The sequence below is a fragment of the Lithobates pipiens genome, unplaced genomic scaffold (assembly GCF_037356315.1).
Source record: "Lithobates pipiens isolate NorthernLeopardFrog02 unplaced genomic scaffold, aLitPip1_a1.2 Scaffold_8, whole genome shotgun sequence".
NCBI lineage: Eukaryota > Metazoa > Chordata > Amphibia > Anura > Ranidae > Lithobates > Lithobates pipiens.
This window is the reverse complement of record NW_027507903.1, coordinates 107,810,584-107,827,979: the sequence shown is the minus strand read 5'-3', so window position 1 is coordinate 107,827,979 and position 17,396 is coordinate 107,810,584. Positions and strand designations below refer to the sequence as shown.

Here is a 17,396-nt window from a genome sequence, read left to right as displayed (position 1 = left end):
GGCCCTGGCATTACAGTACCCTTCAGCAGGCTTCAAACAAAATCACGTATTTTTGCAAAAGAAAAAAAAAGCAAATGCAATATTATATTACAATATTTTCTGACTTTCCATTCCTTTTCTGCTTTACTAAAAAAAATTTTTTTTCCATGGGCCTGTTGGAGAGAGATTGTAACACTTCTTGCTCTGAAGAGAAAGGAAAACATTCCAGCTCAGACAGCAATTGAACACAATAGATCCTCTTAGGCCCTGTGCACACGACCGGTTTTCCGCTGAAACTGTCTTGCGTACACACGATCACACCAAAGTCCAATCGCCAAGAATGTGGTGACGTACAACACATATGACAGGACTAGAATAAGGAAGTTCAATAGCCAGTAGCCAATAGCTTCCATCTCATACATTCTTCAGAGCATGCGCCGTTTTTGGTACGTCGGAACAGCATACAGACGAGCGGTTTTCCCCATAGGAATTGGTTCCGTTGGAAATATTTAGAACATGTTCTATTTCTAGGTCCATCAGAATTTTTGAAAAAAAAAGTTAGATGAAGCATATACACAATCGGAATATACGATGAAAAGCTTCCGTCAGATTTTTTTCTGTTGGACATTCTGCTTGTGTGTACGCGGCATTATACCTTATTTTAATCTATCAAACTTAATGGGTCTAGCCTAAGACCAGCTAGGAAAATAGGTGATAAATTAAAATGACTTACCTAAGCGTTAACAGGAGACAATCCTCTGGAGAATCCAGATGCCTCGTATTGGTTATGGATCATATCAACTGGAGTCTCAGGATCACCAAAGTATCAAAAGTTAACACTCTCATGTAGGCATAATAATAAAACTTCTGGGGATAACTGTGCAACTAATGGTACAGGGTATGAAAGTGCCCTTTGTTATTTCTCTGGGGCACAGTCCTATGCACCCAGCACTGCCACAGTACCCTTTTATTCTTCTGTTCAATCCAAAATCATTTTCAGCTGGGCCAAGCCAAGCATCAGCTGATATTATAGTGTAAGAATGAATAATATTCTCATAAAAAGATGATCGTGTATGTAAGCGAATTAAAAAAACAAATAGAGTGAAAATATAACAAAAAACACTACAGGAATCACTAAATTCACTTCCACTTTAAATTGTTTTATGAGGCCATTTTGAAAGTTTCATGTAGTACCTTTTAGCACAACCGTTTTGGATAGAGTAATAAAATATTAGAGCCCCTGTCAGGTTTGTACTGATATCTGAAAGAGGCAGGGTCGCCATCGAGGGGGGTCAGCCTATACAAATGTAAGTGGCTCGGGCATCCTGAGGTGCCCAGACGCCCAGGCCCCAGCCATGGCTGGAGTCCCCCCAGGCTGCTTTGGCTGTTGTGCGGAGCTACTTTCCAGGTTTGGCCTGGCCAATTCAACAAGGAAAGAAGGGGGTAGGCGGAGGCAGAGAGGAGACTCTGGAAATGTGATCTGTAGGCTGTAGCAATTTAAAAAAAAAACTTTCCCCAGCCAAGCAGACTAGTTCTTCACATTTGAGTGCTGGTGTAGTAAGTACATTACAGTCCCGGCCTCTTTTATATTAATCCGCCGGGCAGGTTGGGACTGTAATGTACTTGTCTGGCACAGGAAATTACTACACCGGCATCTGAAAGTGAGGAAATAGTCCGCTTGACTGGGGAAAGTTTTTTGCTGGATTGGGCCATCTTTGCTGAATATATGGGGATATGTCTTTTTACTAGATTTGGCTGTCTCTTTTGCTGAATATATGGGGATGTCTCTTTTCTGGATTGGCCCATCCCCTTGCTGAATATATGGGCATGTCTCTTTGCTGGATTGGGCCATCTATTTGCCACATATGTGGAGATGTCTCTCTGCTGAATTGGGCTGTTTCTTTGCTGAATATATGGGGATGTCTCTTTGCTGGATTGGGCCACATCTTTCCAGAACATATGGGGATACAAGCACTGATGACTTGAAATACACTTTTAATTTTCATACATTCAATTTCAAAAATAAAAGTAGGTGCACTGAAGGACTTGGTGGGCTAGCCAGTGGGCGGATTTGGTGGGAAGGCCAGTGGGCGAGCCCTAGGGAATGTTGGCAGTCAGTCCCTGAGGGTGTAAGCCTAAAGCCATGTAAGGTGCCCCAAAATTTATGATGGCTGCCCTGGAAAGAGAAGTAGAGTAAGAGAAGACTTTTTCTGTCTCAGATTTTCTTCTCTATGTTCTGTGTTCCATTCCTATTATGTGAGGCCTGTAAACCCTATGAATAAAGTTCTCTTCACACTTCTTACAGTGTGCAATTTGTGTGTGCAGGGGGGAAGCAGAAGAAATGTGCAAAGCTCCCACACTACTATTTAGAGAAAATATATTAATAGACCAGCTAATGTAAGGCAGCATTCTCATGCAAACAACATTATAATGTAGAAGTATCAGCCAAATGATCAAACAACCTGCAAAGGACAACTTGAGGATCAATTATTGATTACAATAGAAACTCTAAGAACAGTAAAGTACAAACAACTACTTGTATTTCCCTTGGGGCAACACCTCTCTCACAAGGAGGTAGACTGTTTCTGATAGTCCAGATGGCCAGCTGGAGGGTTCCTGGGGTCTGTTCCACAGGAAAGTGGCATGAAGAGCCTCTGGTATGGACCAGGGTTAATTTCGGTCGACTAAAACAACTAAAACATTTTAGTAGACTAAATGAATATTATTTTAGTCGACTAAAATACGACTAAAACTAAAACAACTCGTATTACAAAACCTTTCAAGCACAGGTGGCCTCTCACTTTGTGGCCGCCTTCAATGCAATACTGGAGGGTCATCACATGCCACAGGATCTTTTGCAGGCTAGCATCACCGTGATCCCCAAGCCGGAGAAGGATCCACTTCTCTGTGCGAGTTATAGGCCTATCTCGTTATTGAATTGTGACCTGAAGTTGTTCACCAAAATTTTGGCCACAAGGCTGGGGACAGTTCTACAGCGTATAGTCCCCCTGGACCAGGTGGGCTTTATACGCAATAGGGAGGCCCGAGACAACACGGTCAGGACAATAAATGTTATTGCTAGAGCCAAACAACTAAACACTCCATTCATCCTTTTGTCTACGGATGCCGAAAAGGCATTCGACAGGGTGAACTGGACTTTTCTCCTAGCTACTCTGAGACGCCTTGGGATGCTGGGCCCCATTCTGTCCTGGATCTCGGCGATTTACTCTACCCCTACAGCTTCGGTCAGGGTGAATGGGGTCACCTCAAAATCCTTTAATATACACAATGGAACAAGGCAGGGATGTCCGCTCTCCCCGCTTCTTTTCATACTCTCGTTGGAACCCCTATTGCAACATATTCGGCTTAACCCTGACATCAAGGGGCTAGAAACAAGCTCGTACCACCATAAAATCGCTGCGTATGCGGACGACCTTTTGTTCTATATTTCCGATCCACATACCTCTCTCCCGATTCTCCTATCGGAGATTCACCGATATGGCGATCTATCGGACTTCAAAATCAACCTTCAAAAATCAGAGGCACTTAATGTCTCCCTCCCTCCTAGCCACTGGAATCGCCTTAGTGGCAACTTTCCCTTTCGCAAGGCCCCCCAAGCAATCAAGTATTTAGGTACCAAAATTCCCTCGGATCCGAGACTTATCTACCAACTCAACTTTCAGCCTTTGCTACATAGTATTTCTCTGGATTTAGACAGATGGAGGAATCTGGCGGTTTCCTGGTTTGGTAGATGCAATGTCTTAAAGATGAATGTTATGCCACGCTTGCTTTACCTCTTACAGACATTGCCAGTGGGGATCCCGCATGGCTTCTTTGGCAAGATACGCTCGCTCTTTATAAAGTACGTCTGGCAGGGTGGGCCGGCGCGGCTTAAGGGTTCGCTACTACAGAGATTGAAACTTAGAGGGGGGGTTGGGCTCCCTGACCCTGCCCTGTATCACACAGCAGTCCATATGAATAGAGTTGTGGACTGGTGCAGACATTCGCCCCAAAAATTGTGGTTACGACTAGAGTCTATGTCGATTCCCCTGGCGGGGCTACCCTGGAGTGGGTCCCCTTTTTCCAGATTCTCCTCGCCGCACCCTTTAATCGAACCCACCATGAGAGCGCTCCACACATATTTCAGAATTGCGGGAACGGCCAGCTCCCCATCCCCGTTGACGCCCATAATAGGGCACCCGGACTTCCCACCAGGAGTATCGGACAGATCATTTAGACTCCAACCGGATCAGAGTTTGGTCAGGGCCTCTACTTTTCTCGACTCCTCGGGGTGGGTTGACCCGCCAAGCGTATATCCTGCCCTTAATACTTCAATTTTGGGGAAATGGAAGATTACACAACTTGCGCACTTCCTCCGATCACTCCCAGACAGCGGCTGCTTTCGCAGACAATTGACTCCCTTTGAGGGCTTATGCTCGGGAAAGGGGCCCATGAGGGGGTCTCTTTCCTACTCCTATAATATTTTACTCGCTCACGTGTCGCAAGCTGACCCTCCATACTTGATGAAGTGGGAACGGGATCTCCATACCACGTTCACGGAGGATCAAAAAAAACGTATTCTCCTGTTTGCGCACAAATCATCCCTGTGTAGCAAATATCAGGAGATGACCTACAAGATTCTGACGCGTTGGTACAGGACCCCGTCAGTTCTGGCGTCCATATTTCCAGGCCTTAGCCCCCTATGTTGGAGGTGTAACACCCACAATGGCACACTACTCCACATTTTCTGGGAGTGTCCAGATCTAGCACAGTTCTGGAGGCAGGTCTTGCAGATCATTCACAAAATCACAGATATCTCCTTACAGGATAATCCAGCAGCTATATTCTTAAACCTAACCCCAATGTCATGTAAGCAGTACAGCAAATCTTTGCTGAGGCATCTGCTGAGCGCGGCACAGGCTTGCATTCCCAGTGTATGGAAGCAACAGTCGCCACCTACGGTATCTTTGTGGTTAACCAGAGTGTGCGACATACAGCGGATGGAGCAACTTACAGCTGCCCTTGGGGACCGTGAGGAAGAACACAATGCATGTTGGACACACTGGGATATGTTCCGATACTCTGACGAATACAAATCTTACATCTGAGGGTCTGCTCATGGCCGGGGCTGCGGGCCCTAATGAAGTCTGTCCCCCTCCCACCCCTTCCCCTCTTGTGTACCCCCTGCTTCCTTTTTTTTTTTTTTTCTCTTCTTTCTCTATATTCCTTAACTCTATCTCTTTTTCTTCTCCTTATGCTAAAAATACCATTGGAATGCGGGAAATCTAGGGCATTACACCGCGATCCCAATCCAATGGACTAAGTACCACGTCGGGTACATTTTCTGAAATACAAGCTCACAAGTGATGACGAGTAGTGGCCTACCACAGGGGCACAGTACCGCCTTGATTTGCAAACGGTCTACCCCCCCCTTTTTTTTTTTTTTTTTCATGTCACACTCTACCATTTGACGCGGGCCCGGTAGAGGGGGGGGGACAGGGCCTGGATTTATTACAAAGAGTTATAAGGGGAGGGAAAAATGCATATGTCCGACTTCCGGTTGCCACATAGGGTTGATAGCCCTGTGAATATTGGTCTTATTAAGTATACACTACGGACGTCGATGATCTACTGTCTCTTTGGCTTGGCACCAAAAAAAAAAATGTTTTTCTTTTCTTTTCTGTTGGTGAACAATTTGTTATGTAACTGCATTATTTGTACCGCATTCCTTAAATAAAGATTTTAAAAAAAAAGAAAAAAAAAAAAAAACTAAAACAACTGAGATGACTAAAATACAACTAAATCTAAAATGGCATTTTAGTCAAAATACTAAAATGGGACTATAGCTAAACTGCCATTTTTGTGAAAAGATTAAGACTAAAACGAAATTGAAATTTGACTTCAAAATTAACATTGGTCTGTCTGTAGTGCATTGTTCATACCTCAATGCCATAATAAATAACATATTTGATTTTTTCACTCCAGCAGTATATAATGAGTTTGGAAATTGTAGAGAAATGTTAACTAATGCATTACAATTTAATTACCCCTTTTAGATTTATTGTCGACTAAAATGTACTGGAGATTTTAGTCGACTAAAACGTAGGACATTTTAGTCGACTAAAACGTACTGGAGATTTAGTCGACTAAATACGACTAAAACCAAAACAATTGCAGAAGAATAAATTGGGACTAAAACTAAAATGCCATTTTAGTCCTAAGACTAAGACTACAACTAAATCGAAATTAGCTTCCAAAATTAACACTGGTATGGACACCCTGGTAAATAGCTGTAAGTTCAGGACCACCCCACTGGAGACAGTTGAAGCAGTGTCCTCTGCTTTAACTGGGTCTTATTTCTGAAGCTACATGCTATTGTGCCCAATCCGGCTGCCTGCACACTAGATAAAGGAGGAGGAGGATGAGACACCTATTGACAGTTCTCATACCCAGTCACCTCTTTTTCATCAGGCACAGTCTCTCTGGGCTGACAAGTATGGGAGTCAAGGTAGCTTATATTCATTGGGGGTGTCCAGGAGCCCAGGGGCTTGTGGGCAAACAGAGGAGTGCCAGAGCCCATTGCATTTTGTGACAAGGAATTAAAGGACCCTGCACCCACAACTAAAGAAGGTGGGTGAAGGGGGACTCCACAAGATTCTTAACCCAAGGAGTATTCAGTACTCAAATTGCAACTTTTTCCCATTCTAGCACTGCACATCCTGCACCTCCACATCACCACACAAGCCCCCAACAGAAACCCACTAAAAGATACTGCATTGTGTCATGGGAAAAAGAGGCATCCCAAAAGCTGAATTGCAGGCATAGAAGTTTAGTTAGAATAAAGTTGCCAAGGAGGTCTTCACCTTAGTTTCTTAGTAATATCTTGCTGCTGTACTGCTATCTGTTATCAAAGTGAAATCTTGGTCATGTCTCCATACCTCTGGCTTGCTGCCGTGTCACCGCCGCTCCTCCATCATCCATTGACAAGACATGTGGCTGCAATAAGTGAATGGACACTTTGCTACACTGGGACATTTATCAGACCAAAAGGGAGCAGATGAGAGGGATTTGTTGTAAGGGTTAACATAAGTTTTCATGCTCCACTTTCACAACTGACCTTACATTTTGGTATTTATAGTAATCTCTGCTAATACAATACTAGTATTCACCTTGCTTGTGTACAGAACTATCCTCCAAATGAATGATGAATCTCACCTCTGCAGTAAACCCTGTATATGCCCTTGCTGTGCCAAAATGCTATGAATATTGGCCCACTGATTCCGCTGCAGTTTCTCTGTGCCCTCAGTTATGGGTGTTCAATGTGCCACACATTACTGATGACTACAGGGTCTAGACTAGAGTATAGGTCAGTGATGGCGAACCTTGGCACTCCAGATGTTTTAGAACTACATTTCCCATGATGCTCAGCTACACTGCAGAGTGCGTGAGCATCATGGTAAATCTAGTTCTAAAACATCTGGGGTGCCAAGGTTCGCCATCACTGGTATAGGTAATAGCTATACCAAACCCTAAATGTCTGCTGTATTTCTTTATCTTTGATAAGTGTGCTGGGAAGAATGTGTTACCTGTGTGATTTACAAGGAATTGGAGCACGTCCATGGAAAAAATAACAGCTTAATCTCTACTGGTTTACTGATAAGAGGGTTGAATCAAAAGCAAATATAGGAAATAAAAAGCAATAACAATTAAAGATCATGGGTGCAACTTATGATACAACTGTTTAAATGAAGAGATTATGATTCCTTATATATTCTATTACTTCGACTACAAATATTTGATTACCCCAGGATTATTTTTATACATACATATATTCTAAAAGCATAGATAAGAGCCTTTAGTCACAATCCATTATCTCTAAACTGATAAAACGCATGATTTATATGGAGTAACAACAGGGAACAATTCAGTGGTAGTTTCTCCTATATAGACAGCGGAAGGGAAAGATTGATTTACCTAGAACATATTTATATAGGTTACAAAAAATAATAAAGATGATGAATTAACTGCAAGGTATGTAAAGGACTGAGACTGTTTGGGTGTGTCAGGTACAAGAGTCATCTATTGCTACACATCTCACTGCATATTAAAGCACAAAGCAAGCTGAAGATAACATTAATATCCACAAACACTCATTAGGCAAGCTTTTTAGGTGATTAAACATTGCTCCTTCTCCCTTCATTGAGCAGAGACATTTATAGTTTGGAAATGACCTCGGTATCTGTCCCCTGCTTATGCTAATAGGCTGTTGATAGCTACATTTCCTCATCTCCTTCTCTCAGGCCTATATCCCCCTCTTGTCTGGCCTCTGCCGCAGATGTTCCATTTAAACTGTTTAATAGTAAATGATAGCCTGTAAGCACTTTTAACAGCGTAGTCTGCACTATAGTCTATACCAAGAATGTATGGTGGTAGAAATGTCAAAACTGATTTTAGACCTGTATTTTCAAAGGACAGTGTGCATCAATGGGGCTATAAGTAGAATTGGTTAAGTATGCAAATCATGAGAGCAATGAGGTATTAAATAGAAAGTACACTAAAAATAGAAGTGAAGAAGACTCTGTAAATAGGTAAATTAATGAAATGCCAGCATAGGCCATGTGTGCATAAAGATGATAAGTAAAAATACAACTACTGTGAGAATTCGCATATCAGCATTGCATAATTTATTATTGCACTACTAAATTATGTAATGTTGTATATCAAATTATGCAAATTTAACAATGCATTACAATGGCTAATGGCACCTCCATGGCAAAATAACTACAAGAAAAAATTATACAAGGATATGGTACAATACCAAGTCAGATACAGTACACATATCTTAGCCAAAATACAGACAGACATTCTATTCCACAATAAAATATACTTTTAGATTATCAAATAAGACAAAATATTCCACATTTGCTATGTATGTGTATTTTTTTAAAACAACAAAACAAGACAGAGTTTCTAAATGTGAGTAGCTGAAGCAAAAAGAACATAAATGGAGAAATAAAAAATTAGATGCAGAAGAAAAAATATGAATACAAGCTGAGTGGTTTAAAAAACAAACAAAAAGAAGAAAGTTCGACAAATGAGTAATAACACTTGGTGACAATGTGCATGCGGGAAAAGACAGGTGTATAATAAGGAGATCTGCACCTTCTTGATGTTTATTGAGGAGAACTTGGATCAGCAGCCAGATGAAGAGAAAGACCACCACACCTTCTATCATACCCTTGGAACAGAAGAAGACAACTGAGTGACACACAGCCCATGGGGATGTTTGCTCATCTGTCTCCTCCGCCATCCTGCACTCACTGTCCATCATCGTTTACTGCTCAGTAGCTGCAACTGATACAATTCTCAGAGAAATCCAACACATTCTTCATACTGTGGCTTTCTGAATGGATAAAATAACCTCTCTCAAAGGTTTTGACCTTCTTCTTTCGGGGTTAAAGACTTGTGACTGGTTATGGTGTTTGGAATAACACTTTAATTTAATTTATGCAAATACAAATTTTACCAGATCCGATGGAGAGGTCACCTTGTCAAAAACAGATAATGCCAATGGTAAAAGAGCCTTTCTGTCAAAGTCTAAAGTTCCTCCTCTTTCCACAGTCTGCATAATGTAGCCTGCTATGCCTGCTGCATGAGAGAAGGGGGGGTGGTGTTCAGGTGCCCTCCTTTTGCCAGTCTACTAAGCGCATTCTCACCCATCACAGAGCAAGTTTTTAATATTTGAATGGTGATCAATCTAAAGTATGCTTAGATCTTGGTCAGACGCAGATGTTCAAAGTAGTTAGCAGAGAAAAACCATCACCAAACTAGAACAGCCCTTGCTCTTCTTGTCCCCGCATCGCATTGTCAAAATGAATTTGTTTTTTTTCGAAGCAGTCAAGCAAATCCAAGCTCCTTTTAACCCATCAGCAGCCAGATGGCACTGCACACCATAACTCTTCTATTAAATAGTGAATGTGTCTTAGGATTGACGGGAATCGCTGAATTCATTGAAATTCTGCAAATCATTACTTTCATTTTTATAAATTAGTAGTAAAGTAGTATTTTCTGATAAGTTAACAAATAGCAATCACATATACAGTATCTCAAAAAAGTGAGTACACCCCTCACATTTTTGTAAATATTTTATTATATCTTTTCATGTGACAACACTAAAGAAATGACACTTTGCTACAATGTAAAGTAGTGAGTGTACAGCTTGTATAACAGTGTATGCCCTTGTACACACGGTCGGAGATTCAGACGGAATGTGTCCTATCGGACAGTTTTGTCGGATAATCCGACTGTGTGGAATATCCGTCGGACCAAATTTTCCAACTTGTTGGAAATATTTTCTGACAAACTGGTCCGATCGGACATACTCCGATCATGTGTAGAGAATTTTGATCGGATAAAGTGCCACGCATGCTCAGATCAAATTCCTACACCAAAGCTATTGGCTACTAGCGTGAACGTAGTCCCGCCGTAACAAAATAACGTCATCACGTTCTGAACGATCGGATTTTCCGACAACTTGGTCCGACCGTTTGTATGCAACAGTTTCGGACACAATCCGTCGGACAAAATCCGTCGGACAAAATCCAACGGATTTGGTTGGCAGAATGTCCGACCGTGTGTACAAGGGCTAAGTCTGCTGTCCCTTCAAAATAACTCAACACACAGCCATTAATGTCTAAACCACTGGCAACAAAAGTGAGTACACCCCTAAGTGAACATGTCCAAATTAGGCCCAATTAGCCATTTTCCGTCCCCGTTGTTATGTGATGCATTAGTGTTACAAGGTCTCAGGTGTGAATGGGGAGCAGGTGTGTTAAATTTGGGGTTACCGCTCTCACTCTCTCATCCTGGTCACTGAAAGTTCAACATGGCACCTCAAGGCAGATAACTCTCTGAGGATCTGAAAAAAAGAATTGTTGCTCTACATAAAGATGGCCTAGGTTAGAAGAAGACTGCCAAGACCCTGAAACTGAGCTACAGCATGGTGGCCAAGACCAGTTTAACAGGACAGGTTCCACTCCAACCAAGAAGTTTAGTGCACGTGCTTAGCATCATATCCAGATGATGTCTTTGGGAAATAGATGTACGAGTGCTGCCAGTATTTCTGCAGAGGTTGAAGGGGTGGGGGGTCAGCCTGTCAGTGCTCAGACCATACTCCGCAACTGCATCAAATTGGTCTGCTTGGCTGTCGTCCCAGAAGGAAGCCTCTTCTAATGATGATGCACAAAAAGCCTGCAAACAGTTTGCTGAAGACAAGCAGACTAGGGACATGGATTACTGGAACCATGACCTGTGGTCTGAGACCAAGATAAACTTATTTGGTTCAGATGGTGTCAATCATGTGTGGCGGCAACCAGGTGAGTAGTACAAAGACAAGTGTGTCTGCCGGCACTGGGGAGCTACAGTTCATTGAGGGAACCATGAATGTCAACATGTACTGTGATATATACTGAAGCAGAGCATCATCCCCTCCCTTCGGAGACTGAGATGCAGGGCAGTATTCCAACGTGATAACCGCCCCAAACACACCTCAAAGACTACCGCTGCCTTGCTAAAGAAGCTGAGGGTAAAGGTGATGGACTGGCCAAGCATGTTTCCAAACCTAAACCCTATTAAGCATCTGTGGGGCATGCTCAAACGGAAGGTGGAGGAGCCAAGGTCTCTAACATCCACCAGCTCCGTGATGTCATCATGGAGGAGTGGAAGAGGACTCCAGTGGCAACCTGTGAAGCTCTGGTGAACTCCAAGCCCAAGAGGGTAAAGGCAGTGCTTGAAAATATTGGTGATCACACAAAATATTAACTTTCTGTTCCCAATTTGGACATTTTTACTTAGGGGTGTACTCACTTTTGTTGCCAGCGGTTTAGACATTAATTCATGGCTGTGTGTTGAGTTATTTTGAGGGGACAGCAAATTTACACTGTTATACAAGCTGTACACTTATTAGTTTACATTGTAGCAAAGTGTAATTTCTTCAGTATTGTCACATGAAAAGATAGAATAAAATATTTACAAAAATGTGAGGGGTGTACTCACTTTTGTGAGATACAGTATTTCTTGTTTTAAGATATCTCTGTATCTGGGTTTTTGGGAAGAAGTTGGTCTTTCAACTTTAAATCCAGTTGAATATTTTCTCTCTGCCCACAAAGAAAGATATCACTAATGGCCAGGAACGAAGGTCTGTGTTATCAGTTCCACAATGTTGCATAGTATAAGTAAATATATGTACTGCTTGCATGGATATATTACAACATTTGTATATCAGGTCACTGGTACTTAAAAGCTTAACAGTAAAAATAACCTGTTTAACATGTGTTTAAGTGTTATTTGCTATAATGCTGCAGAGCTTTGTGATGTAATAAGCTATAATTAGCTTTTCATAGCCCATGTCAGGATCCCCAACTGTTGGTCCAGGTCCATATAGTCATCCTTTCTGGCTCACACTTGCAACACTGGACACAACTATGGCCTGTAAAGTTACAGAATAAAATAAAAAAAGATGTTCATCTAATCCTCTATATAGTATGCCAGTTCAAAGCATCTTATATGCACATCCTCTACCTCCTGTCTTCTAAGCAAAAAACAGAATGGACAATAGCCCTAATAGATACAGGTGCTTTGTACCACTTAAATGCATTCCTGAAGTGGTCTGGATCTCATATAATAAAAAAAAAAAAATTCAAAAAGTTTCTTGTGCACATGAAAATGTTAAATTAGGCAGTTTTGTTTTGCTGACAAAGTAATGCCTTTTCCTTTGGCTACAAACATGGATCATGAGCCTTTAATCATTTCATGGGTGTGAGTATTTTGCACTTGAGGGATTCTAGAGATTATTTACTATGTACTTTTATTATTTTACTTATGTCCTAAGAACAAGGTTCTTTAATACAGTGTACATTTGTACACATACCTTATCTTCCGTACAAGACTCCTCAAACGTTGTCAGTCCACCTCCAGTGCATAGTAATTTTTCTCTCAGACGGGAATGTGTAGTGTTAGGACTACTACTACAGCAGCCCAAGTACCGCAATAAAATCTGTTACTGCTTTCCAACCAAACACATCATACACACCATCATATGCATTCATAGAGATGTCTAAACAATTAATGTGATATTAAAGGCTCACTTTTTTTTTTTTTTTTTTTTTTACTAACAAAATGTCAATACATGTCATACTTACCTGCGCTGTGCAGTGGATTTGTACAGAGCAGCTCTGATCCTCCTCTTCTCGGGGGGCACCCAAGCAGACTGGTTCTGAAACCATGGCTCTGCATGTCCATTCACTCGCCCCCTCTCCCTCCTCATTAGCTTACTGGCTGTGATTGGCTCCTGCTGCTATCTCAGCCATTGAGGAGGGAGAGTCCCCAGAGAGCTGAAGCTCTCGTGTACATTGCTGGATCGAGATGGGGCTCAGGTAATTAGGTATTAGGTAATCAGGTATTAAGGGGGCTGCTACATAGAGAAGGTTTTCTTCCTTGATGCATAGAATGCATGACGGTGACAAACCTTGAGTCTTTAGAACCACTTCAAAGCAGAACTACACTGCATCTGAGCACCACAAACCAAAAATGCTATTTAATTCACTTTTAACATTCACAGCAAACTCACCTATCCATCCATGTCTCCATACTTTGTTTTGCTGAGAAATCATGCTGAAAAACATCTCTAGCCGTGGCCATTTTGAGTAATGGTACAGTGGTGTGAAAAAGTGTTTGCCCCCTTCCTCATTTCCTGTTCCTTTGCATGTTTGTCACACTTAAGTGTTTCGGAACATCAAACCAATTTAAACAAAAGTCAAGGACAACACAAGTAAACACAAAATGCAATTTGTAAATGAAGGTGTTTATTATTAAAGGTGAAAAAAAATCCAAACCATCATGGCCCTGTGTGAAAAAGTGATTGCCCCCTAAACCTAATAACTGGTTGGGCCACCCTTAGCAGCAACAACTGCAACCAAGCGTTTGCGATAACATGCAATGAGGCTTTTACAGCGTCCTGGAGGAATTTTGGCCCACTCATCTTTGCAGAATTGTCCTAATTCAGTTACATTAGAAGGTTTTCGAGCATGAACGGCCTTTTTAAGGTCATACCACAACATCTCAATAGGATTCAGGTCAGGACTTTGGCTAGGCCACTCCAAAGTCTTCATTTTGTTTTTCTTCAGCCATTCGGTGGTGGACTTGCTGGTGTGTTTAGGATCATTGTCCTGCTGCAGAACCCAAGTTCGTTTCAGCTTGAGTACACAAACAGATGGTCGGACATTCTCCTTCAGGATCTCTTGGTAGACAGCAGAATTCATAGTTACTTTTATCATGGCAAGTCTTCCAGGTCCTGAAGCAGCAAAACAGCCCCAGACCATCACACTACCACCACCATATTTTACTGTTGGTATAATGTTCTTTTTATGAAATGCAGTGTTCCTTCTACGCCAGATATACTTGGACACACACCTTCCAAAGAGTTCCACTTTTGTCTCATCGGTCCACAGAATGTTGTCCCAAAAGTCTTGGGGATCATCAAGATGTGTTGTGGAGAAATTGAGACGAGCTTTGATGTTCTTTTTGCTCAGCAGTGGTTTTCTCCTTGGAACTCTGCCATGCAGGCCATTTTTGCCCAGTCTTTTCCTGATGGTGGAGGCATGAACGCTGACCTTAACTGAGGCAAGTGAGGCCTGCAGTTCCTTGGACGTTGTTGTGGGGTCTTTTGTGACCTCTTGGATGAGTCGTCGCTGCGCTCTTGGGGTAATTTTGGGCGGCCTGCCACTCCTGGGAAGGTTCACCACTGTTCCATGTCTTCGCCATTTGTGGATAATGGCTCTCACTGTGGTTCGCTGGATTCCCAAAGCTTTGGAAATGGCTTTATAACCCTTACCAGACTGATAGATCTCAATTACTTTCTTTCTCAATTGTTCCTGAATTTCTTTGGGTCTCGGCATGATGTGTAGCTTTTAAGGGTCTTCTGGTGGACCTTACTGTGTCAAGCAGCTCCTATTTAAGTGATGCCTTGATTGTGAACAGGTGTGGCAATAATCAGGCCTGGGTGTGGCTAGAGAAATTTAACTTAGGTGTGGACAACCACAGTTATAGTATGTTTTAACAAGGGGGGCAATCACTTTTTCACACAGGGCCATGATGGTTTGGATTTTTTTTCACCTTTAATAATAAACACCTTCATTTACAAATTGCATTTTGTGTTTACTTGTGTTGTCCTTGACTATTGTTTAAATTGGTTTGATGTTCCGAAACACTTAAGTGTGACAAACATGCAAAGGAACAGGAAATGAGGAAGGGGGCAAACACTTTTTCACACCACTGTATATAGTTCATTGAACAGTTTCTTCCTGGAACCATCTGCCCTTAGCTCAGGTATGCAGGCAGGAGAGTGTGCATAGTTGAGAAAATCCCTCCTAAAGACTCCTGGGATGTATGACATTATTTGCATAGGCCTGGAGACCAGGAAGTAACTTAAAAAATGCAAAAAAGGTTTAAAATGTTCTAAAAAGAAAAAAAGTAAATACAATATACTTTCCTATTGCATGTAAAAATCTGGCAAGCTTGTAATTCACCTATCAATGATGGATGGTTCGAATCCCAGCCGGTTCCACAGGTACTGGCCAAAATTCGAACCATCTATGGGCAGGTTGTTTGTACCTAAGTCGATTCATCGATCGACTTGGGTACAAACAACCCACCCATAGATGGTTCGAATTTCTGACAGTACCTGTGGAACCGGCTGAGATTTGAACCATCCATGGCCTGCCTAATTCACCTATCATTGATTCAGTCAGCTACATGCCCAGTCCCAGCCAGGCCACCCCCTTTATATTTAGGAAGGGCTGAGTTTCTCATTGCCTGCAGAAAATCTCAACTCCCCCCTTTAGTAACTTTGATGATGATAGGGTGGCTCTTTAGACTCCATCCCTCCACCCTCTCCTTTGCTGTATGTGCAGGGGGACTGAGTTCCCCCACCGACGCTTGCAGGCATCTTGTCTAGCCAAGACTCCTCATGCACTCCAATCATTTCCAGGTTACCTACATCACCTGGGTTCCCTGTGCACATACATGTTCATTGTACATCTTTTCATCCTTGTGTTCCAGTGAGATCCAGTATCCTAGTCCTCCCAGACACCCCTGCACTTCTGTCTCCCTGTGAGTCCAGCACACCTGTACTGTAAGTGACTTCTGCTAGTACACCTGCCTTCCTTTATTGTACGCCTTTGTTCTTCCTTGGTCAGCTGTTACCTGCATGGGTGTGCTTCCCAAGCACAACGCAATTAAGCGTGCTAGCTGCAGGGAGGGTCCAGAATCATCAGACATTAATCATAACACATACTTTGCATTCAGTATAACTGCAGCTTCATGTTATATTCAGAAAAAATAACAAATACCATTATGTTCAGATGTTGCACAAAAACATTACCAACAATAGCTGATAAAGCGGATTTTCTGCAGGCGTGATGAATTCTGGGAAAAAACTACCAGTGAGATGGCCAGACTATGCAGCTGCACACACAAGATAATAGAGTGATTAAAGAGGAGGGGGAGAAACAATAAGGGGAAGGCTCTAAGATAAAAGAAGGAATAGTGATTAAAAATGTAGAAGATTAGCTGTGGAACAGAGGAGAATATAGGGGCTGATATCTATGATTGGGTTCTGAAGCAGACCATTGCACAAAGGAATCCGAAGGCCTTTGATAAATTAATGTATTCCAGCATTGTGTGTTTTTAGCAAAACAGTCCGCAATCAAGGAAACATAAGGGCACATGTACAACATCTTTTAGATACATACTCATTCTGTCACAGTTTATAAAAAAAAAAATACAATGATGTAAAACTATTTTTTATTTACCTGCATTAGCAAATCATAAGTGTCTAGGAGGCAAGTGAAGGGTTTACAGTGCCCTGAAAAATATTCATACCCCTTGAAATTTTACACAATTTGTCAAGTTACAACCAAAAACAAATGTATTTTATTGGAATTTTATGTGATAGACCAACACAATGTGGCACATAATTGTGAAGTGGAAGGAAAATTATGTAGTTTTCAATTTTGTTTACAAATAAAAATGTGAAAAGTGTGGTGAGAATTTGCATTTAGCCCCGAGTCCATACTTTGTAGAACCACCTTTTCGCTGCAAATACAGTTTGCCACAGATTCTCAATTGGATTTAGGTCTGGACTTTGACTGGACTATTCTAACACGTGAATATGCTTTGATCTAAACCATCCCATTGTAGCTGTATGTTTAGGGTCTTTGTCCTGCTGGAAGGTGAACCTCTGCCCCAGTCTCAAGTCTCTTGCAGACTCCAACATGTTTTCTACTAAGATTGCCCTGTATTTGGCTCCATCCATCTTCCCATCAACTCTGACCAGCTTCCCTTTCCCTGCTGAAGAAAAG

The 17,396-nt window shown here is 41.9% G+C and overlaps 1 protein-coding gene across 2 annotated transcripts in view; it reads right to left on the bottom strand.

Annotated features, from left to right (window-relative positions):
• LOC143964360 (synaptotagmin-4-like) overlaps nt 1-17,396 on the bottom strand; it is a 100,972-nt gene that overhangs the window by 66,834 nt on the left and 16,742 nt on the right. Inside the window, exon 1 of one of the 2 annotated variants that reach the window (XM_077474077.1) lies at nt 9,142-10,049. The exons of the other annotated variant lie outside the window; for it this stretch is intronic. Within the exon in view, the coding sequence (XP_077330203.1) occupies nt 9,142-9,310 (169 nt within the window). The 5' untranslated portion in view covers nt 9,311-10,049. Of the gene's footprint in view, nt 1-9,141; nt 10,050-17,396 lie in introns of those variants that run through there. 2 annotated transcript variants of the gene reach the window in all.